This window comes from Ursus maritimus, unplaced genomic scaffold (assembly GCF_017311325.1).
Source record: "Ursus maritimus isolate PB19 unplaced genomic scaffold, ASM1731132v1 scaffold_3, whole genome shotgun sequence".
In the NCBI taxonomy this organism is placed as follows: domain Eukaryota; kingdom Metazoa; phylum Chordata; class Mammalia; order Carnivora; family Ursidae; genus Ursus; species Ursus maritimus.
Genome location: NW_024425563.1, coordinates 29106423 through 29132010, shown reverse-complemented (window position 1 = coordinate 29132010; position 25588 = coordinate 29106423). Strand labels below are relative to the sequence as shown.

At 37.3% G+C, this 25588-nt stretch overlaps 1 protein-coding gene across 2 annotated transcripts in view; it reads left to right on the top strand.

Annotated features, from left to right (window-relative positions):
* Positions 1–25588, top strand: part of CPED1 (cadherin like and PC-esterase domain containing 1) — a 265116-nt gene that overhangs the window by 27302 nt on the left and 212226 nt on the right. For both annotated transcript variants that reach the window (XM_008705809.2, XM_008705811.2), the window contains exon 2: positions 585–768. In XM_008705809.2, the coding sequence (XP_008704031.1) occupies positions 585–768 (184 nt within the window). The remainder of the gene's footprint in view (positions 1–584; positions 769–25588) is intronic.

Here is a 25588-nt window from a genome sequence, read left to right as displayed (position 1 = left end):
ATGCACCCTGCCACACTGAGGTGTGTTCCAGTTCTGCTGCATCCTGATGGAGAGAAGCAGCAGCATTTTGTATCTCCAAAGAGCTCTGAGCTTGTTTCTCAGCGCTCCCTGTTCCTGAACGTGTCCTGCCAGCACAAAATCCATCCTTTCTGAGTCTGTTTCCTCTCCTGTGTTTACCTAAAAAGCACCATTAGAAGATAATGCAGCTGGAAGTATTTTATATATGCACAATGCAGATGAAAGGCATTGCTATTAATTTATATTTTCCGCTACAGTTGAGCTCTGTATTTCTATGTAACAGTATTCCTCTAGGACCTCTATATTTTAATGGCCTAAAATTTTCATCTCTCTGTAATAGTGAGAAAAATTCAATCACCTTCATTTCTTGCATACGAGGTCGCCTTTGTCCTTGCTAGCCTTTCAGAGAGTCTGTCTTTCATTTCCAGAGGAAAACTGACACGATAACTTTCTGAATGGCCCTTGATTTGCATTAATGATGTCCTTCAAGGGCAGTGTGCTACTTCTTCCTCTTGAATTTTTATGCCTCCTTTCTTTTTTTTTTTTTTTTTTTTTTTTTTTTTTAGATGGAGAAATCAATAGAGACACACTTTGGCAGCCATGACAGAAGGGCCATACTCTACAGGCCTCCTTCCTTCAGCAACATGGAGCTTCAGCTCCACCAGCACATTCTCACTCAGCATCACTATACGGTTGTCATCGCTGAAGAAAGGCTCGGTGCTGGCCTCGGGCTGGGGCTGCTAGAAAAAGGTCAGAATAAGAAGTAAATACCCAAGTTGCTTCATATATAATGTAAAACACTTTCTAGAGTGTACTGCATTCTTTCCCTAAAGAAATTTGTAAAAACAAAATTTACCCATGATCAACTTTCGTGCATCAAAGAAAACTTGGCTCCTTTTTTTACTTCCTCTCAGTTTTTCTTTAGCTATATTTCTTTATTCCTGAAATTATTTTGTTTATATTTTTGTAGCGTTTTGGAGTTGCATAGTTCATATTTAAATGGTACATAAAAAATGTTTATGTTTATGAGCCTGAATACATGTTCTGCCCAGCACCAAACTGCTCCATATTTTAAGAAAATTGCCACTTCATCTGACTGCAAGTAGAATGTGCTGGAAATTGTTTCGAGAAGCCGGCTTAAATGTGATTCACAGATTGGCTCTAAAATGCGAAAGAAGTATGGATATTTACCACACACACTATTACTAGTCAAGTACCTTTATTTCTATCATTTGAAGTGAGAAATAAAAGACAAGTTTTTAAACAAGGTATTTGAAAAGAAAGTTGAGTATATGATGAGGGTCAAAAAGGGCAGTAATAATAACAGCTAACATTTCCTGAGCAACTCACCATGTGACAGATACACTCCACCTTGCTCTTTCAAGTACTAGCTTATGCCGCTGAATGAATGAGGTTAGGGCAACAGTTAGCCAGGGTCCCCCTTCACCATGTTCCCCTTTTACCGCACTGGCTGTAAAGTTACAAGGTACTTAGCTAGCAAATCTTTTGGAGGATAGGGCCCAAAAAGATACACTTCAATGAAAAGAAAGGGTCTAAAAATGTGCAGAGTATGGGCCATGAGGACAGGTCTTCAGGAATGCCATTTGCTGGGCCCTGTCCCCTAGGAGTTGTATGGAAATCTAGAGTGCTGGGATTCTGGAAGCAAATGAGAACAACAAAAGGGAAGGTGAAAGCTCTGGAGTATCAAAGAGGGCTGAAAACAAATTTTAGAAACTTCCTTGCAGTTGGTTCTATTAAGGAGGGACCAATTGAGAGTTCTGGGACATCCATAAATGATATTGTCAGAAAAGCATTTATCCGTGTTAAGGAGAGAGATAAAATGTTGAGTTACCCTCTCCTCCCATAAAACATCTTAGCCCATCCCTGAAGTAGGCTAACCACCACCTGCACGCCACGTGAGCTGTGCACCTGTCGTCATGCGCAACACCAGCCGTGATGACACACCGCTGGTGTCTGAAATTGCTGTGTTCCTTTGCCTCCGTGACGGTACCACTGACTGTGCACGGGCACAACATGGACGCTCTGTGCATTTCAACTTCAATTCCGCGTCAATTTTCAATTCTGTCCAGTTGCAGTTCAGAAGGAATATGTCTGCTCTCTCCCTTAATGGTGTTGGGTCAGTTTTATAAGAAAAAGGAGGATGACTTTGCAGCTTCCAAATATCAAGAAAAGTGCAAAGACAGCCTGAAGGCAATAAACTCTGGCAGTCAAAGGAGCGCTGGGCCCAGCATAAGATAACGAGATGGTGTCACCAGACTTTGTCAGTGTAAATGCTGATTTGGCCCGCTTACCCCATATTCCCTCAGCTTGTAAAACATTTACTTCCTCATTCTTTCTTGGTTTCTTCGACTCGGTATAATAAGGTATTATTCCTGGATAAGGCCTCAAGAAAGGGTAGCAATTTCACGAGTATGCAAAATTGACTTTTGGTTTTTCATCTGATTTTATAGTTTTCACTGTGAGGGCAACCTCAAATACCTGAAATAAAAAAGTTCTGTGACCATAATCTAACATTTCCTTGATTTTCTAATGTAGAGGGGAAAAAAATCACTTTTTTATTACAGCATATTTTCCATGGCCACAGATTTAATCTCTAAACTATGTTTGCATTGAGGCATTCACTATAAAAATATTTTCTAAAGATCTGATCCTTGTCAAATTCATTTTTCTTTAGTTTCCCATATTCCCACCTCATGCTTATTTTTTCCATATGTATAGCAGCAGCAAGTATGATGCTATATTTGCACATTTAAACTTAATTTCTCCATGCTGAGCATCTTGGGGGAAGTGGAAGCAGTTCAGAATGATCTGGAGACGTACTCCTCCTATCTTTAACTTTGCCGTTGCAGCTTCTGCTCTCTGCTAAACTGAAATTTGAAACTATGACATCAAAAATAAAATAGGTACTACCACGTGCAGATTTGAGACATTTATAAAATACACGCTTGGTTGTAGGAAAATCCATATAAAATACAATTTCCCTATTCTATCTATCCATTTAACCTGCTTTTCTCTCCTCTTCTGGTCTGACCCCAATCAGTTCTGCTGACCTCATTCTATGCCATCGTTTGAAGCATAGGCAGCCCCTTTCCAGTTTGGAGCTACTTTTTTTTTCTTTTTTAAACCTTTAAGGCCAGAAATCGATAAAAATTAGAAAAAATAAAAGGGTCCTAGCCAGGCAACATTCCACTATTAAGTAGAATCTGTTTTTGTAGAGTAACGTTTGGGCTTTATATTTTATTCAGGTTTCTTACTACTTATTTAGTAAGCATTCCTTGAAAGGAAAAGTAAGAAGTCTCGGGTTCTAAGAATGTGGGCATTATGTTTTTTTCCCTGGTTAATTCCATTCTAGTGATATAACAGAAGTCTGTGGCTCTATCTGGAAAGACAGTAGGGCTTCGGATATGCAACTTTAAGCAAGTTAGGTTCTTTGAGCTCTAGTTCTCTTATTTGTTTAAGGCAATAATTATTATTACTTCATGATAGCATGTGGTGAGAATTTAATCGCTTTGTCCACCCCATCAGAGTTCTGGGAGGAGACAACGTAAAGCCCAGCCACTATTTTTTGATTCAATAGTCTGGGAGTGGGGCCCAGAAATTTATATGTTAAAAACAGACACATGTGATTCTGATATGTAGCCCATTGGGGCACACTATCCTAAGGGATATACCATTGGTTCAAGAAATAGCAATCTTTAGACTTAATTCTGGAACTAAAACAATGCAGAAGTCTGCTTGCTGTAATGCCATTGTACTACTAAAGTTTTAACTATATAGGTATTTACAAGCATTTAATCTTTAAGTTGATTTCGAAAACAGTGAGAGGACAATTGTCTTTACAGATTTAGCTACAAAACTTAGCAGCATGTAAAACATATACTCTATGGTCCTTCAGTCTCTTGCTTTGGAAAAATATATCTTATGTCCCTGCATTTATAAGAACATATAATTCTCTAAAGCAAAAGAAGCACCCACCAATTATTGCCCTTCCTAGTGTCTAGGTACTATTTAGTAAATCAGTGCTTTAGTACATGGAATAGTATAGTAGCCTAAAAGAAAGTAGATGTTTTCTGAAAGTTCTTAACCTATTCCCATGGTAACATCCAAACAGTATGTGGTCCATGAGGCCCTGTCTCGGTAGGTCGTATCATTGGATCAGAATTATTTCTGTATACTTGAAGAATAGTGCATATTTATCAGTTTTCTGCTCACTTCTGAATACACCTTGCACTTCTAAATTAAATATTTTATATAGTCCCTGTGAAAAACATATGCCAGCCCCCTACAGAATTGGTCACTCTTATGGTTTCAAATTGCTCTTGTTTTTGTAATATGGGGGTTTTACATGGAATGTTTTTTTGAAGAAAAAAAAGCGGAAGGCCATATCGATTTTCTTGCCAGGGGTTGGCAAACGATGGCCCGCCAGCCAAATCTGGCCCAATGCCTGTTTTTGTCAACAAAGTTTTATTGGAATGCAGCCACACATTTGTTTTCATACTGTCTTTGGCTGCTTTGTTTTGCCATAGCAGAGTGGAGTAGTTGCAACCGAGATGGTATGGCTCTTAAAGCCTAAAACATTTATTGGGCCCTTAACAGAAAAAGTTTGCTGACCCATGTAGCTAGACTAATTCTATGTCATCTGATCCCATCCCAAGCTGATGGTTAAACTCTAGGACTGAGATAGTTTAGTTTTGTAACTTATACCAAACCTCATTCAAAAAGGATTTGATGGTTTACAATAAACCATATAATAATAACATTACTAAAATGGAAATACAAAGTTAGGGCTCAGGCTGGATATTCCTCTTAGCTACCGTAATTGAAGCTTAATTTTGGCTTGAGCCTGCAAATACCGAGAGCAAGAAGGAAAAGAATGGAAATTTTACTCTCAGAAAGAAGGGAACACGACGTTCCTTCCGCTAACCACCCACATGCCCAAGTAGTATATTTAAAACAAGTTTCCTGAAGGGTTTATTAAGTAAACAACCCTAAGTTAGGTAATGGGCCAAGAACCAGAGCAACATTTCTATTGCAAATGAAGTAGATGTCATATCTTAGTTCATATAGCAACCTTCCAACAGGAGCTCAGAGTATAACACTATAGCATGGTATGGCGAAGGCATTTCTAGGAAGGGCTAGAGTTAATGTGGTGATACTGTTTATCGATATTTGTATTGATATTAAACTTGATATATTGTGTTCTGGAGAATGCTATTTTAAACAATGTTGCTCCTTGGCTCCCCCCCCCCCCAATAAGGACACTGTAATTTATCCAACTGTGTTCTTGGGAAGAACTATTAAAAGATATAGTTAATCGAGTGAGAGATACAGATCACTACTTAATGTTGTGTAAAATATATTAGAGAAGAAAAAACCTATTTCCTTCCCTGCTTATAATTTAATAGTTTTCTATCCTTCTATATTTTTATTTACATTCACTTGCACTCCCAAAAATGTCCATAGCACTCGTGTACCATTTGAAGTTTAGTCTAATTTTGAAGGTTTATTTAGAATGGCTACTTGCCAAAAGCTGTTTCTGGGGTTTGTATGGAAAAGAAGCAACTACTAGAGACCAATCTTAACTTTTGTGATGGAAAGCGTATTTCAGGGTTTTTTTCTTTAGTTTATTTGTATTCAAGAAGAAGCTATAAGGAAGTTGAGATTTAAATTACCCATAAGTAAGAAGAGCTTAACCACAGTAATTGCTTTCTTGGGGAGGTAGTAGACTGTGGTAATTAAAAAGAACAAGCTTTGGAGTCAGATCAAACCTGGGTTGAGTTCTAGTGTTACCTTTAATGGTTATATAACCTTGGACAAGTTACTTAACCTCTCAAAGCCCTCGTTTTCTCTTTGGGAATTGATTGTTTTGGATTGTTCTATGAATGCCACATTATGGGCACTCCAGGAATGGGAGATAATATCGTTACTACTGTCAAGAACTAATTACAGAAAGGAGATTATGGAGATTCCTTTCTGGGGAGATAAATTGAAAATGGGTTCTATATGACGAACATAGGAGTGCTACTGTTGGATATTTTGTGATAAATGAACTTCACAGGTGTTTTAAAGGCCCTCTTTATCAACCTATATGTTCCCATTCAAAGGTCTGGGTTGTAAACCATCCTGAAATTCCAACACATAGGCTCCTGGAACCATTCCCTTGGGAAAGACCCTTCATTAAGAAAAAAAAAAAAAATCTGTAAGCTCCTTGAGGTCAGGGATCGTGTCTGTTCTGCTTATCACTTAAAACCATGCCCTCCACCTAGAGGCACCCAATGAATATTTATTGAATACAATTGAATGCATGAATAAATTAAGATAACATATTGTCCCAATATTTGAGCTCCTTAAATAGTGAACTACCTCAGAGAATTCACATTAAAACTTAATTGATAAGCCTTTTATTTTTGCATAACTTTATAGGTACACTGATACTCTACCCATGCTCAGATCTGCTCTTATATAGAAATAATGCAATCAAAACTATGGTAGTATATAGGTCTCATACTACCTGTTGAGGCTTTAAGTGCTTGTGTCCATTTTTCAGAGTTCTTCTCTTCTTCCTTTGCTCTTAAGGGTTCCTCTATTACATTTACCGGTGTTACTGTCTGTTGGTTTTGGAGGAGGATGGATGAGTTTAGTTCTAGGCATATTCGGTCTCAGGTGTCTTGAGCGTTTCACCTGAATGCATTTAGCAAAAACTGAAGAAAGCAGAGAGGCCAGGGCAGGAGATGAGAATTTGTGAGTTATCAACTTAGCAGTGATGACTGATTCACTGAAGGTTTACTATTCCATAAAACAACAAAACACATAGCATTACCTAATAAAACGCTGCCCAATAAAGGACATGTGAAAGTAAGCGTATAACATTTGTGGCTTGTGGACATAGAAAGCATTGAGGGTCAAGCCCCCGTCTTGTGATTTCGGTCCCATTTGCATCCTCCCCAGCACGCTCTCTACTTCGTTGCTTAGCATAGTGTAAAATATTCACGTTTATGTTCTTCTAATCCCTCGCTTTGGGAAAATATATCATATGACCCAGGGATTTTAAAACATACACCTTCTCTACAGAAAAAGATAGAATCACCATCAAATTATTCTCTTTCAAATCATCTAGGTAATATTTAGTAAATCATTGTTTTAGTTGAGAGAATGGACTCGGGGCCTAAGAGAGAATAAATATTTTCCAAAAGTTTTTAACTTGCTCCCGGGGTAGAGTCTAAGTAGTAATATATTGGCCAAGAGACTCTGACACGTAGTATATTTTATCATTGGGTGAGAATTATTTATGTATACTTGAAGAGGGCATATTTCTGCAGTTGCAGCCGAAACCAGATCTGCAGCAAGCGCAAGAAAATAGATGGTTCCAATTGCAAAGAATGTTTCTGGGAGGCCCTGGAAGTAGTTGGACCAATATTTTTGTATCCCCACTGTTTAACGGGACACTTGGGTACAAGATTTATTTGTAGTAACTCTAGAAGACATAACCAGGACCAATTTAAGGATGAACATTTTATCAGTCCGAGTTACCCAGCAGTGGAACTGCCCATCTCAGAACATAGGAAGCGTTGTTGGCACAGCATCAAGTCAGGGGTGCTTCCGAGCACTTGCTTTATTACTCAAGAGAACGAGTAAAGTCACCACCCAAGTCTTTTTCAGATCAGCACTATAACATTTATACGCACAGAATGAGGGAAAGGAAGACAAAATTTTAAACCTCATCATTCTAGGGATTCCTTTTCTTTAGTCTTTTTAGTCTCATGTCCAAGGGCAGAAGAAAGGAATGGGAAGCAAAGGAGCAGAGAAACATTGGTCTGGAGGCAAAATCCGGGTGACTCCCCTTTGGCCAGTAGCGCATGTTGATAGCAGATGTTTCTACTAATCCTTTAAAACTCCAGAGCCTAATGAACTCCTCTTCTTCTCCTTCCTTCCTGTCTTCGGCCTCACACCAGCACCCCTGCCGCTTCCCTGAGTTTAATATGTTCTATGACTATTTAGCAGGAAGACGAAAGAGTAAAGGTCACATTTAAAAGGCGCAGTGTGTTTTCCCTTGTCAATATTTCACCTAGAACGCCTTTGACATACTCTTTTTTTTTTTTTTTATTACGCAAGAAATAGGTTTTGGGCGATATCAGAAGTGCTTCTGTTCCTTTAGTTAATCAAACTGGGGAGAAAAAAAAGGAAATTGAATCAAAGAAACTTACTGGTCTACACTATTCTATTTTATTGTAGTATGACAGGCGGTAATTGTGTGTTCGGGTTTATTGTTATTTTCCTCCGTGCTTATAGAATTACTGATGTATTTACGACCAAACAGAATTTGTTCTTTAATTGGCACACTAGAACCCAAGGAATGTTTATTTAACCTTAACTGAGTTGAGCTGTTTATACTACAGAGACCCGAGTTCAATTTACTTTAGTTTTTGAAAAAAGCTTTCTTATTTATAAAAGTTGAGCTTCAAGTGACCTCCCCATTCTGATGTTTCCTTTACCCTCCACTGTGCAAGAGAACAAAAAGCCAGTGTCTCATTTTTACTCCAAAGAAACTAAACTGCTTCCTTAAGTGGGTTGGTTCTTACCATTGAAAATGGTAACCAGATGTTTACTGAAATCCCCAGCATTTCTCATTCAAGCCTAGCTTCCTTCTAATCGTTTGATCTTTTTAAGTTTCATAGAAACCAGATTGGGTATTTAAATTCTCCAAAGCTGGGAAGTGTTTAATATAGCTTTGAAGATACTTTCTCTGAACTGTTTCGTTAAATGCACTTTCGGCTTTTATTTTTTTTTAATGTACAGCATTAATCTTTTTTTCAATACTATGGATTCTATTTAACCATATTACAAATAACATATTGTACTATTTATTTACTTTAGTTTTTGTATTGCAGGTTTTTTCCCCTTGGCAGGTACATATGATTGCTTTTGTAGAACAACAAAAAACTACATGCCACCTAGTTTTGCCTCAGTTACAAAATTAATAGCCAAATTCAGTGGTCAGTTAAAATATTTCATTTCAGACACTAGGTAACATAGATTCCCTCTGAACTTTTTATATCAGTGGTTCTCAAACTTGGCTGCCCATGGAAATCCTCTGAGGAGCTTTAAACTCCTGCTTCCTAGTTCCCAGGTCCAGATGCTCTGATTTAATGGATCTAGAGTTTAAAATCTCCAGGTGATTCTAAAGTACAGGTAAATTTGAGAACTTTGGTTGATGTTCTATATTGTTTCATCTCAAATTAATTTTTATAAGTACAGTTGGCCCTTAACACAGATTTGAGCCGTTTGGGTCCACTTATACATGGATTTCTTACAGTACAGTCCTATAAATGTATTTGTTCCTCCTTATGACTTTCTTAATAGTATTTCTTTTCACTAGTTTACATTGTTATAATGATACAGTGTATATTACTTGGAACATACAAAATATGTGTTAGTTGACTATTCATGTTATTGGTAAGGCTTTTGGTCAACAGTAGGCTCTTAGTAGTTAAGTTTTGGGGGAGTTGAAAGTCATATACAGATTTTCTACTCTGCAGGGGCTGGTATGCCCTCACCCCTGCATTGTTAAAGGGTCAACTGGAATTTATTTCAGGTCGTTGTTCTTTTCATATTTCTTTAGAATTAAAGACCCTTTTTCTTTCAGAAATTAGACATTTTGTTTGGTTTTGCCATAGACTAAACTATGCTTCGAATGACAGATTCAATTTGTAGAAACAAATAATATTCATATTAATTTAGATTAAAGAAAGGCTCTAGGAAAGAAAAACAAACTGTTTCATATGGGACTTTTCAAGTGACAGAGTGTGTGGGTTAACTACAAGGGAGTTTGGGGACTCCAGATATGGTGTATTTACTATGCAAGTGTATTATCAGATTTAGATGCTTGAAATATTTTAGACGTTTCCCTCAATTTGGGAGGAGTTTGGGAGCATCTAACCACATTTTTGAGACCGCCTCTTCATTTTTTACCACTTTTGCTTTCTACTCTCCATTTTATAATGATTGTAAAACTCCCCAATGACGTCCCTTTGAGACTTGACTTTCCCTCTGGAGAATTAATTAACTAATTAGTTAATCATTATTCATTAATATTTCCCTCTGGAAATCCTCTATCATTTTTCATCTTCCTTTTAGCTAAAGTTGCTTCTTCCTAACAGCATCTCTTTGTGGTTGTCTAGACTAAGTTTGGGAAACAAAGACTCAAGGAAAAGTATTTTTTCCTTAGTAATCTCTCTTTCTGATTAACTCCCCTCTCTCTTCAAAGTCTTTTTTTCAGAATTTACCAAGAAATTCCTTTTTGTTACAAAATATAGTCACTGTATTTATGATTGTGTTATTTTTGATATGAGAGACATTTGGGCATGAGTAGAATATCAGTGTTCTTCAAAAGTTATATGGAAATTTTTTAAAAGGCTGAAATTAAGTTTTAATGTGAATTCACTGAGGTAATTTCTCAATTTCCTTGATCTTACCCTAGCTGTGATTCCCAGACTTGGTGAAATGTGTGAATCAGTGGAATAAACACCTGTCCTAGCAATGAATGGGTCCCACGAGGTCTAGAATTTTCTTACAAACTCTTTCCTCCCTTAACTTCCTTAATGCTGCCCTCTCCTACTTCTCCAACCTTTTTGACCCTTCTTCTTTATGATCTTCCTCCAAATGTGGGCACTCTCCAAGACATTTATCCCCAGTCTTCTTTTTTCCCCCATCTTGATATTTCCTCAAGATATTTTTCTACTCTGCAGATTCAGTAATCTCCTCTGAAGAACAGATTGGTGGCACCCAGAGGTGGGGCTGGGGGAGTGACGTCGGGCGAAATGGGTGAAGGTGGCCACAAGGTACCCACTCCCAGTTAGAAATGAGTTTTAAGGATGTCATGTACAGCATGGGGACTATAGTTAATAACACTGTATTTTATGTTTGAAAGTTGCTAAGAGAGTAAATGGTAAAAGTTCTCATCACACACACACACACACACACACACAAATTTGTAACTACATGGTGATGAACATTAACTAGACTTATTGTGGTGGTCATTTTGCAATATATGTATATATCGAATCATTATCTGGTGCACCTCAATCTAATATAATGTTATATGCAATTATATCTCACTAAAAAAATCTCCTCTGGAAATATAACCTCTGTATAGTGTTGAATCCTAATCTGTCTTCTGTAGGCAGACATTTTAGAGAGTCTTGATTTTCAAATACCTGATAGATGTTTTGATTTGTGTCTCCCACTGTCTCAACATGTAGCAAGGGACACTTGCCACCGTCTACCCCAGCACTGTCTGTGGGTTGGCCTGCCATGTTTCTCTTGCGAGTACTGCATTGCCTCAGTCTCTCACGTGCTAATGCTCATCTTCAGGTTCTCCCTGTCCTTCTGCTGCAGCACACATTAGGCATCTGGGCCATGGCCCATTTTGTGCCTCTCATGCTATCACAGTGGCAGTTAAATACTCGCCCAGCTGCTGGTCTCTGCTTTTGACAGCTCACCCCACCATGACCGCCAGTTGAATATTACACAAACATGGCTCTGCTCACATCACTTCCCCATGTGGAAGTCTTCAGGGACGTCTCATTTCCTCCTAACGAGAAGACATACCTCTTGGCGCAGCATTCACAGCTTCCCATGCCATGGTGTCAGACACCCCCCCATCCCGGCTGTAGCATGATTCTCAGGCTTGGCCTCATACCCGAATTATTCAGGGATCTTAACAAAAGTCTATGTCCAGGCCCCACTTCTGAAAATTATGTTAGTATCTTAGGGGAGGAGAATGAACGTGGGCATCACTAATTTTTTACAGGGCTCCTAAATGATAGTAATGTGTGGGCTCCCTGCTATTGGTCTACTCTCTTTTGCCTGATCACATTTCAAAGCTTCATGATTTGCATGGCTACTGAGGTCTTTTGCTCCTAGAATTCCTTCCTGTCTGCCATTTCTTAAAATACAAGTTAATTTATAAGTTTACCCATGAATTGCCCTCAAAGTAGAAATGGTAAACAAGTTATATGAGACCTCATCACACATGATTCACACATCTCTGAGGCCTAGAGTATGTTTTGTGTTATATATTTTTATATTTTTTTTGTTGTGTTCATCTCGTCTCCCCTTCTATATTATAAACTTCTTGTAAAGCAGGGAATGTTTTATTTATCTATTTATTCTGCATAAGACAGTGTCTTGTATATACCTAGTAGGCACACAATTAAATGAATAAGCAGTTGAAAAAATAAACCTGCAAATATACTAAGAGAATAACTGAATTTTTCCTTCGCATATTCTAGCACCATTTGCTTCTTAGAAACCTAGGGGAAAACTACTTAGTGTGATAGGAAATAGCTGTGTGGTAGAGCAAAATGAAATGTGCTCCAGGCTGTGTCTGAGCAAAATTAACTGAAAAACAAAAGTCACATACCCACTGCCCTTAGTGAAGATTCTCTGTAGCCTTGTTTCAGAGTTGGTCAAGCCAGTGATGTCTCTGCTTTCAAAGAAAGAATTCCACCAAGAAGTTAATAATAGCCTTTTAATAGTAATAATAATAATAATAATTCTTTTCAGCTCTTTCTCTCGGGAAAAGTATGAAAGTCATATGAGAATCTCAACATCTGTGCAACAAAATGGTCTATTTAGAACAGGGAACTTTGGAATTTAAAAAATCTTGTTTAGCATTCCACCTCATTATCAGACTGACCAAACAAGTGATTAAAGGGTATAAAGGGCGGAGATGACTCTTAGGAGGCCCTGCTTTCTAATAGCGAGCTCTGAATTTTGTACTTATCAGAAGGTAAAGGGAATCCCTATCTGGATGGTTGTTTAAAGAGCATGGTTTTGGCAAAGCACCAGCATGGTACCTACTGTTTACTGGGCCCATGATTCTCAGACTTAATATGTATTGAAATTGTCTGGAAGGCTTGTTAAATCAGAGATTGCTGAACCCTACTCCCAGTAGATCTGACCCAGTAACAATGGGGAGGTGTGTTAAGAAATAAATTCCCAGGTAATGCTAGTGTGCTGGTTGTGGACCATGTGTTGAAACTGCTCTGCTGGATACTTCTTTATTACGGTTTTTCTGTGTTTCTTCCGGAAGCACAAAAGAAGTTCTGCCTATTTGCTATTAAAGTAGCTAGTGGCCAAATAATTCCCTATTTGCCTTGCCAGGAGTCTGAGCCAACCTTTCACATTGGTGAGAAGCCCCACTCCTAAAATCAAATAGATGCTAAACCCATTAATTATAAGTTGGCAGGCAAAGCCTTGGTGCATGTTATCTTAATTCTTTATTGTCAAGGCCAATGGTCCATTTGGAAGTGATAACAACAAGCAGCTGCATTTAAACTGTCTTTGGACATGTTGGGCTTGCTTGAAGATAGTGGTATCGAGGTCAAAACATGGACATATGATTTATCCCAAATGGTAATTATATGCCCCCAAGGAGCAGCAAGAAGGTATTAGGGAAAGGAGGAAAGTTGCCTTGGGTTGCATTGTCAATGTGAAGCTGTGACTAAGTTACTTCATTTCTTTAGATGCCTTTGATTTTATAGAAGATGAAGATTTTGGACTAGATAATCTTTAGGATCTATTCCAATTGCAAAATACATAAAAAGTACAATAAAGAATGGAGGAGATTACCTATAAGGCCACACACAAAAACAGTTAATTTTGGACTTGTTTCTTTATAAGTTTTTTTTACACATTTTACACAATTTTCTAGCTTGCTTTTTTAGCATACTGTTTATCAGAAACACATGCCGTAAAAACTTTGTAAATATTATTTCAATGGCTACCTAAAATTATGTTATATGGATGTATTTAATGTTTGCTTAATATAATTTTCTTAATCTTTCCACATTGTTAAATATTTATGATGTTGCCAATGTTTTGCTGTTGTAAATAATTCTTGAATATAAATTCATGTATATAAATCTTTCTCTACATTTCTAATTCTTTCCTTAGCACGAATTTCTAAACTTTAAATTACTGAAATGAAGAATGAGGGTGCTTTCTGAAGCTCTTCATTCATGCTGTCAAAATTCTACCTGAAAAGGTTAAAGCATTTCCCATTAGACATGCAAAAAATTTCCCATCTCACCAAACCTCACCAATATCAAAACTCTGTCATTTTAGTAAGTGAGGTTGTTTTCAGGATGAGAACTTTACCTGTTGTTCTATAGAAGTATGGCGTGGAAATCCAAAATCACAGCTGTAGTATAAAACAAATTTTTTCTGTTGGAAATTGGTACTTGCATCATAGTAAGAATGCCGGCAATGCCAGAAAGGCAGGCACATTCCGTGGTAATCTGAAGGCTCATCCAGATAGCCAGCATATCAGGAATAATGAGTGTTTGCATTTCCACTGGTTTGTTTGCTCAAGGATTGCTATTCATTATTTGTCCATTTTTTGGAGAAATAGCGTATTAAAGTTTATCAGCAAGACCTTATTTTGTGAGTACCTGAAATCTCTAACTCACAGCTACACAGCATGACTATTGCATGCTGAGACCGGTTTTTTTTCTTGTCTTATGGAAAGAAATCCTATTACTTTGTCTCATTGAGTATTTTTAAGGTACTCTATGTGATATCAGAGACATTTTGAATTTTAAAATGATCAAGATCCAGGTTAATTTTCCATACATCTTTGTTTCTGTATAACAGTTAATTGACATTCTATCGTACTTTGAAAGGTATGCAGTATGTGAAAAGACAAATGCCATTTTTCTCAGAGAATAATATTTCTTTACTTGGCTGCATGCATGCATATTCTAACTGCATTTTTAGAAAATAGTCCCATTTACAAAGATGTTATATGTTTGTGGTAGAATATTGAATCAAATGTTTGCAAATACAAAGATGAATGTGAAAAAATTAAATCCAAATCCCACCACCCAGAGATAACACAGTTAATGTTGTGCATGTTTCCAGGCATCTCTCCAAGCCCAAGCGTGCGCATACATACACACATACACACACACACGAACACACACTTGCATCTTACACTTTTGCCTCTTGTCTCTTTATATGATAGCTTATCCCACCTGTTTTAACAGATAAAATATTAGTATTCAGATATTCTGATAGAGCTTTGCCATATCAACATAGGTTTAAAAGTTTGAATAGATTTTCCTATCAGTAGTTTTAAATTTGTCTTTTTTTATTATTAACTAAATGTGCTGTGATATGCACTTTACCTACATTAGCTCATTGAATTCTCACTCTTAGTCCTTAAGGTAGGTATTTCTGTTTCACAAATGAGGAACTGAGCAATGCATCCCAGAGCTGGCACAGCTGAGTTTTGGCCCAGGACTGTCTCTCTCCAAACCTAAGTCTTCAACCACAATAGCACACTAGTTTCAGGAAAGTGTATGAAAAATTTTTGCCTCATACTTTTTTAGTATTATATGGAATACTATGGTATTTTTAGTATTATATGGAATACTATGGTATTTTTACTGAGTCCTTCTTGATAGATATTTAGAATTGTTTCAACTAATTGCTATACAATACAACTTTGCTACTATATTCATTTATATTACATTTTGGAGATCTAAGTGTAACACTCAATTATTTGGCCAATGGGTGAAAATAATGAAACTATGGATCCCCCTGCCACATTTCTCTACAAAAAGATGGTTCCTATTTTGACTTCATCACCACTGCTAGTTCACAATCTTGAGGAAATAGATGTTAACATGTTTTTTAATCTGATGAGGTTAAAAATAACACATCAGTTTAATATTTTACTAAAAAGGAAATTTTACTTTCACATCAATTAAAAATATTTTATTATGCTAAATGCTGTTTTTTATTTTTTTATTTTTAAAGATTTTATTTATTCATTTGAGAGAGAGAGAGACAGACAGTGAGAGAAGGAACACAAGCAGGGGGAGTGGGAGAGGAAGAAGCGGGCTCCCGGCAGAGGAGCCTGATGTGGGGCTCGATCCCAGAACGCCGGGATCACACCCTGAGCCAAAGGCAGACGCTTAACGACTGAGCCACCCAGGCGCCCCTAAATGCTGTTTTTTAAACTTCAATTTCATTCATAAAACTTTTTTTATACAAAGCATGTGAATAAGAAATTTATAAAGGGGCACCCGGCCAGCTCAGTTGGTAGAGCATGTGACTCTTAATCTCGGGGTTGTAAATTCAAGCCCCAAACTGGTATAGAGATTACTGGAAAAAAAAAAAAAGGTTCTAGAAAGCAAATCCAAATGGCAAAACAAAGAAGAAAAGACTGTGAAATTCAGAAAAGGTTACAGAAAAACAGTTTAAAGTATAGAATATCACTTTACATTCATAGAATTGGGCAAAACCCAAAATTCGTGATACCACCTATTGCTGGTAGGAATTCTGGGAGTGGAAGCTCTCATACCTTCCTTGTGGAAATGTGAAATTTTCTAGTCTTCTTTTGGAAAGCAATCTGGAAAAATCTATAAAATTTAAAATACTTATACTTTTTAAGCCAACGATATTATTCTTGGGAATCAATTTGATAGAAGTTACAGCATCAAAACATAATAAAATATGTACATATATCTTAAAATTAAGAATGTCAATAAAACAAAGAAAATGATTTTAGATAATGATTATCAAAATAAGGAAATGAGATTACTATATGAATTTTGAGTAGTAAATAATTAGAGAGAAAAATAGCAAATCATGTTCCAAACATCTTCGGAGAGGCGGAAAATTAACGTTATAAGAGGAAACCATGATTTTGCAGAATTCTGTTAAAATCTGTGGGATAAATTATACCTGCTAGATGCATAAGAATAAGTCACTTTAAAAGTACAGTACACTTTAATAGTACTTGCATAGTTTCACACTGACCTAAATATTATTCATTTCATGGATAGTAGAATTATTAGCCTCAGGAGATGTTTCCAATATCCTCTTTGCTTCTAGGAGCAGGGCCAATTTTCAGAAAATTGTGAAGTCGATGAAACTTATCTCAGGCGATAGCCCTGTTTACCCATTGCCCAGATGCCTCCTTACCTAAAGCACCCACTTTAGGGTGTTATAGAGACTGACCTAGCTGATCAGGTCACACCTACCACTTGGGGCTTGTTGCTACTCACTCATGAGAATGTTCATTTCTTCATCATTTGCTTCAAGGCTTTAGGTGTCACCTATTCTAGCAAATGCACTTGTACTGCCAATGAGAGAAAACTGCTGAGCCAGGTTATAGATAATGTGCAAGAATTTTAAATGAAGCCTACCCGCTGATGAGGTCCTCCCTTTTCCTTAGATTGAAGCCACTAATGAGTGTCTGTCCTTCTATGGTAAAAAGGCCTATTGAAGAAACAAAGGGGTAGTAAAGAGTTGGAAGAGAAGATTATTCACTGTGTTTCCTAAATTACACTTGTATCACTCTATACAGAAACCTTAAATAATAAGCTACAAGACACATAGAAGATGTCGAATTTTGTTTCTCGAAAGTTCATCACCTAGATCTGGAATTTATCTGCCTGTGTATACCTTCCATTTACCTATTTATTCATTAAACAAATACTAATATAAAGCCCATCAAGTACTAGGTACTGTTCTAAGCAGTTTACAAATATTAACTCATTTAATCCCCATAACATTCCCTAAATGTTGATACTATTATTAGAACTACTTTTTGGAATGACCTTGAACAAGTTCATTAGATTATCTGTTGCTTGATTTGAAAATGGAAGATAAGACTTGCCCCATAAATACCTTACAGAAATATATGATTGGGTTAAATAAATCTCCAAAGAGATTGGAAATATTGCATTATGAGCAGGAGACGTGTAATCCTAAAATACTTGTTGCATTAAGTAATAAGCCATCGAGGGAGTTGGTTCTTTTTCTCATGTTAGTGAATTAATTTTCTTAAGCCTTGGTTCTCATCTGTGCTGAATTAGTGTGGAATTATTCTTAGAATAAATTTTAAATCAATGACTCCCTCCTCCCTCTCAGATTGCTCATAGTCCCCAGTGCCTTATTATAAAATGTTAAACCAGACATGACTGGGTTGCCTTCATTGCATTTTAAAGAAGTCATGCAAAATGACTTTTAATAAAACAGGAAGAAGAAATAATATTTGGTTAAATGAAGTGTCACAATGCTATCATACACTAAAACCTCCTGTTCCATAATGTGGAATTTGGCATAAGGAATGTCTGTCAAAAACTCATGTCAAGTACTTAAGCAATAAAAGAACTCAATTTAAAGCACCAACCTCATAACAAGTATTAGGAGTAGGACATTATATTCAGGCATCATATTTATTTCATAAGTGACACCAAATACTCAAGTTATAGTCAACACGTGGTTATTAAACAAGAACTATGGGTAGGGCACTGAAGTAGGTGTTAGGGGGAAAGAGAGCATTTCAAAAGTGAGTGAGACCATTCAGGGAACTGTGGAGGGCCTGGGAATATATGGGTGCTTCTCACACATACACGCAGATACAAAGCACCTGGAGATCCTGTTATTGACAAATTCTAATTTGGTAAGGTCTAAGTTGGGGGCTGAAATTCTTCATTTCTGACGAGCTGTCAGCTGATGCATATGTTGCAGGTCCAAAGACCCTTGTTGAGGAGTAAGGATGCACATGTTTAACTGTAATATAAGATAAAGTATAAGCAGTATGAAGGGCAAATAAAATGTTCCAGAACGGAAAAGGAAGTTGCCAATTCTGAGTGTGGGGATCTAGGCAGGTTTGCAAGGAGAATACTTGGTATGTAACAATGAGCTCTCAAGCAGATTTTGGAGGGAAGAGCATTCAACAGCATGAGCTGCATGCTAGATGTCTGTAAGTGCTTGGAGTCTCAGGGACCAGCAAAGGGTTGATGTGGCAGAAGAGGAAGTGGGGTGTTGCTTTGAGAGGAAAGGGGACTAGAAGACTAGGTTAGGGCAGACATAAAGGACCTAGGTTGCTTTGCTAAGGAATTTGATCTGTCTTGTGCCGGAAATGATAAGATCTGCTTTTGGAGGATGACTGGCTATAGAGGGGTTAGAGAAGGAAAAAGAGTTAGAAGCAGGGAGACTAGGAGACGTTGCAGAGATGGTGAGATCTTGGGCTTAAAGAATGTGATAGGTTTTGGGAAAGTCAGGAAATATTTAAGAAATTCTAATTTTAAATTGATGGGAATTGGAAATCAATGGGATATGGGGATGAGAGACAAGTACAAGTTGAAGATGACCTTATGATTTCTAGCTTGAGGAAGAGAGTGGCTACAATTTTGATGATAAGAAAAGTGGAAGGAGGGACAAGATTTCAGCAGGTGATAATTGCTTCAGATTTGTACTTGTTTAGCAGGGTGTTAGAATGTAACTGGAAATGCCTCTCTGAAACATGGGAATTGAAGAGAAATGTAAATTTGGGAGTCAATGGCAATGGAGGAATAGCTAAAGCAATGGATGTAAACAAAACCACCAGAGGATTTGAGTTTAGAGAGAAACAGTAACAAATGTAAATAAGGGCTAGAAATTTGGGGAGCTGCATGTATTAGCAGGAGGGTCTCAAATCCCAAACTTGATGTATTTTTCAATCCTCTGTATTTTAAATCCACTGGAATTTTTATTAGCAGAGAATGCATCTTGCATAAAAAGTAATTATTTTTCACTTTCAGCATTGCAGTGCTGATTGGGTTTGCAATACAACATCCTGAGTATAAAATACTTAGTGAGATATGTAATTAGTATGTGAGACTTTATGCCTAGTTACATCTACGTACTTAACAATCATCTTATTTCCTCTGGAGAACTTGTTCTTTCTGGATTTTTAAACACTGAAGTCCATACTGTATTCAGATTTCCTTAGTTTTTTACATAATGTCCTTCTTCTGTTCCAAAATCCCATCCAGGATATCACATTACATTTAGTCATCATGTCTCCTTAGGCTTCTCTTGGCTGTGACGGTTTCTCAGACTTTCTTTGTTTTTGATGAACTTGGCACCTTTGAGAACTGGTCAGGTATTTTGATGTCCCGGCATTGGAATTTGCCTGATGTTTTTCCTATGATTAGACTGGAGTTATGGTTTGCGGGAGTAAGAGCACAGAGGTAAAATGTAGTTCTCATCACATCATATCAAGGCTCTATACTGTCGACATGACTTACCGCTGGCAGTGTTAACCTTGATCACTTGCCTGAGGTAGTGTCTGTCAGGTCTTCTACTGTTATTCTTTTACTTCTGGTTGCCATACTGTACTCTTCCGAAGGATGGCATTATGTTTGGCTCACAGAGAAGGACCAGGAGGTTGTGCTCCACCTCCTTGAGTTTGCAGTAGCCGCAGACATTATTTGGTATTTTCCTACGTGCAAGGTTTGTCTCTTCATCCTCATTTATTTATTTATTTATTCAAATCATTTGTTTATATCAACATAGACTCATGGATAGTGATTTGATACTTTGGGTTATAATCCTATATTACTTACTCTGTTGCTCACATTGTTCCAGTTTTGACCATTGGCTCCTGTGTCCTTTGACATACTTCCATCATTGCCTTGGTTTGTTTCCTTGTCTGTTTTTGAGCTCTTCCTAACGTTCTGGCACAATGATGCTCCAGGCTTATCTTATATATTTACTATTCCAACCCCTTGAATTAGCCATTTCTCTAAGGACCTGTGGTTCCTTTTATTGGAGAAGATGTTAGAAACCAATATCTAGGCATGAGGTGTAGTCTGATTTTTAAAATTGCTGCAGTGTTCATTTCTTTTAAGGTTTTCTAAGCTGGTGAGGATTCCAGACATTTAGAAATTTGGTAAAATGCTATAATGAGAGTTTTATCCCAGACAGACAATAGTCTTGAAAGCAGTAAAAGTTTAAACACATGTTCGATTACACTTCAACAGCAGGATAAAGAAGTGTCATGAAAATCTTTTAAAATATCGTTTAAAAAAACCTATGGAGCCTTCTAAAGTAAACGTTTCTTCAGTTTATTTCATAAGAATAAACTGATCTATTTCCTTTCAAGCTCTTCTTAATGGAAAATTTCTTCAGAGCAGGAGTCTTTTTAAACTTTTGCAAAAGTTTAAGCGTAATATTGGTTTCTTGAGTTTATGAGTAGAGCAGAAGAATTTCAGGAACTCAAAACTCCTCACAGAAATTATCTCATTGATCTTCACAACCTCTCACAGGGCAGAAAGAGGGTAGACAGTAGGATAGGAAAGCTTGATTTCTAGCATGGATTTGGAAAACCAAGGGGAGAATGGCTTAAAATTTCTCTGTGGTAAAACACAAAGTTTTTACCATCAGCTCTTAAAGGATAAGGAGCCAGAAGCATCACAAGCAAAATCCCATGACCAGTCTTTTGGGGTAAGGAACTAGATTTAATTAGATTTTGTGACCATGTTGTATAATCATTGAAGATCTAAAGATTCTTTATATATGATTTCTCTTAAATTCTGAAAATTGCAGTAGTCAATCCAATAAACCACTACTAAGTGTCTACAATAATCAGTGTTACCTACAAGAACGGGAATGGGTTTTGTCCTTAAAGAAAAGTCGTGAATAAAATTTACTGTGGGTGCTGGGTTACTGTTCTGTAGATCCATCATATTAAGAATACAGTTAAGAGAACTGGTTAATGCAACTTGAAAGATTTGGGAACAATACAGGTATCTGCAATGGCTAACATAACCAAACAATCTTATGGTGTTATCAGGCATAGAACGTAATTTGTCATCAATAAGTTGATAATATATTCATGAATGTAACAGTATCTACTAATTCTGATAAAGGGTGGACATAGGGAAAATAATACATGGTTATTCAGTAAAAATCTCATAGTCCAGTTGTGAAGAGAAAAAGAGTTGAATCAGTGACTATATGAAATATTCACATGTTGTATTATAAAGGAATATTATCTGTTATTTAAAGTTTAAACCGCTTCAGTATTTCTTGATAAAAAAAAAAAAAACCCACACGTTTTAGGAAATCACCGTACTTGTATCCTTATGGAATGTAACAGTCTAATACTGTGAATAAGTAAATGAGGCTTGGCTTTTATAGGTATGTATCTTGGAAGCTCTTGGACAAGTTTATTTTCCAAGTCAGACTTTATAAATCTTTCCTGGTTCAATGTGATGTATGTAGTCACAAAAATTTTCCATTAAGTAAAGCAGTGGGAATCTGCTTTCTTTTTATAATTTCTTTAAATGCTAGGAATGGTTAACTTTATTTTCTTAGGCTTACTTCACTCTTACTCTTACTAGGAACCGAAATATATCTTTAGGTTCTCTTTGTAAACTACTTTAATATTTTTTCTCCCTACTTCCGTTTTTAATTTTCACAATATACTGGCTTTTGATTGAGTTTTAATTGTTGATCTGTTGTCACATTTAGTTATACAAATATATTGCAAACATTTCTGAAATCCCAGCCACTGTTGTAGATACTGAGGAAATAACAGTGATCAAAATAGACACAGTCCTGTCCTCATGGAGCTCACATTCTAATGGGGAGGGCAGGCAGGCAATAAACACATAGACAAGACATACATAACCTGTCAGATGATGGTAAATGCTCTGAAGAAAAGCAAAGCAGGAATAGACTTAATATTCTGAGATTTTTACATTGTGTGCCAGAAAGCTGAAGTTGTCATTCCTTGAGAATATACAGCATTTATATGAATGATAATAGCTCAGAGCTCTCTGTTGTTCTCTGGATTGAGTTACTGAACCCATAGACTTTATCAATGAGGGAGGTCATTTGAGAGCCAGGAAATGATTGTTTGCTTTACATGGCAGCCTGCCTCTGAGAGACTGGAAATATTCTAAAGACAGCCCTCACTCCATAGGGCAGATGCTGGATTAAAACAAAAACAAGAACAAAACCTTTAAAAATAGCTCTTATTTTTTAACACTGAGAGGTTAGTTGGTTCCTGAGAACAAGAAGAGAAGGATAAAAACTAAATCAGCGCCATTTCATGTCTGAACTAATAAATCCGGACCCTGTCTGTGGAGTCTTTGTTGCTATCTGAGCCAACACCAAGGAGGCATGATAGTGTGGTGTTATCAGCAATTTTGTTCCACAGTTTATGGGGAGAAGCCTATATAGATTTTTCATGTTTTGGTAATTTTGAGATGGAGAACAGAACATCCACATCCTGTTTTCCTAGAACAATGTCCTATGACCTCTCTATTTACGGGCTTGGCTAGTCCGATCTGGGAGTTAGTCTTGCTCTGATTTCTTTGTGACAGGGAAAGAAATCATTTTAACTATCAAAAAATCTAAGAAACTCTTAGAGATTTTTTTTTTCAAAAGTAGGTGGAGGCCAAGTTAATATTTATAGTTCTTGAGTACATGTGCAGTTGAGTGCTCCCTCCTTCTACAGATAAAATTTTTACTTACTTCAATTACCAGTGGTAGCTAATAATGTTTTGGGGCACTATTGCTGGGCGAGGGTCTGGGAATGCCTGAGATACCTGTTACAGTCCTTTTCACCTGTAAGGTCCCAAAGGAAAATAGATGCAGTAGAGAGTAGTTGGAAAAATACCAAACCTATGTAATCCCTCTTTGTCTCAGTTTCCTCTCTTGTGAAGTGCGTGGAATAATTACTTCTACCCTATAGTGTTATTGGAAGTTCTGCATAAGTTAGAGTACGTAAGTTAGCAAAAGCTGAATTTCTCTATTGCCTCGGTGGTTTTTGAAGGGATAATGATATAATGGTCATGAACATGGCCCCTGGAGCTAAACTTCCTGTGTTTAAATTCTCTTCCCACCACTAACTAGATGCTGACCTTGAAAGTTATTTAACCTTACTGTGCTTTTCAAAAAGAGAATAATCACATCCAGGAGGATATTGGGTGGAATAAATGAATGAATACAAATACTTAGAATGGTATCTGGCTTACTGTAAGTGCTCGAGAGAGATTTACTATTAATATCATCACTACTAATACTAGTACTACTGTTTATTTACTTACTAGTGTGGCTTTGGCACCCAAATCCTAGTGCAATATTCTAAAGAGCTAGGCTGAATCATATAAAGGTCTCCTTTTCCTTCTGCCCGGAAAACCTAAGAAACCACCATCCAAGTTGTCTCAGGGTGGCTTTGCCTGTTTTTTTTCCCCAATCCAAATCTGACTTCTTAGCTTTTACACTCTAATAATGTCAACCTTGTAAGGCAGAAGAAATACATCAAGTAAGACCAACATAAAAAATGTGTCCCGGTGCCTAAAAAAAAAAAAAAAAAGCCCGTCCTAGGCTACTCATAACTATGGCAATAGCCCTGAGGCAGGCTGAATGAATCCAAAGAGAATCCAAAGAGAACCTGTGGATGACAAACAGATGAGAGCAGGCCCACCTAGGAGTGGTATCTGGGTCTCTCTACCGGTCCAACTGGAGAGAAGAAACATAAGTGAAAAAGATGTCCACAGGCCACTCCTGATTTTTTCAGGCTCCGAGAGAAAGAACTAATCTAAGAGACCTCAGTCCTTACCAACTTTTACAGCCAGTAAAATGTCTTTGGAGTTGAAATGACCTTACTCAACCTTGTGGGAGAGCATGGTGGCCAAATCTGGAGATCAAAGGGTGTGTTCAGACATCCTTTTAAGACCAACTGACCAAATATCGATTTTCCTACAGTCATCTTAACAAGACCAATTTACCTAACGAACAACTCTAATTCATTTGAAAGCTAAAGCGTGGAATATCAACTTGCTGAATGAACAATTCATGCAAAACTGACACACAGTGTTTTACACCAGGCCTCAGACCGGGAGGCAGAGCCAGGCAGGCTTGGCCAGACCGCGCCACGTGGCATAAACAGGAGAAAATGTGGGAGGTTGTAGGTCAGTGGCTCTCTTCTCCCTTGTAGGATATGGACCCAGTATTGCCACAGCCTCCAAGTTTTCAAATGAAGGCAGAAATCTGGGTTTTTATGTGAATTATGCTGACATTCGCATTTTGGCAAATACTTAAAATTTAAAACAAAAACAAAACAATAATAGTACAGGCCAAATGCACCCCACTTGCAGGCTGGACCCTCCCTGTGTGTCTGCAGTCTGCAGCCTCTGCTGTACCCCCAGGCATTTGTCTACTAAATGCTCCTACCTTCAGCTAGTTGAGCACGGCCCCAAAACTCCACAATATTTAGCAGTTTTTTTTCCTGAGGCACCAATTTGTTTCCCAAATGCTCCAAGGTTGACTTCTGAATGTGATTTACTCAGCTAGTGAATGTGCCTTTTTCTCTCTGCCCTGCTTCTAATGTCTGTGTGGCTTTTGGGGTTTTTTAAACCAAGTTTGAAAACATGGTGCCCCTCATAAAACAAATAAAGCTTTTTCTTTAAAAAGAGGCTGCGGGCATCAGGGGAGGGAGTTGACTTTTAAAATTGGAGATGGAAATGAAGAGAAAGTGAAAAGGTCTGCTCGTGATTTTTTTTGTTTTTGTTTTTAAAATTTATTTTTGTCATTATTACTAAGACTGAATGAAATAATACATTGAAATATGCACTAAATTATAAGCTTGAATCTGTTTATTTAAAATACCCATTTCCACTAAACTCGAGATTTAACTAGGAAATAGAGATTTAGAAGTTTGAGGTAGGACTCAGTGAGGGTAACAATAGGAATT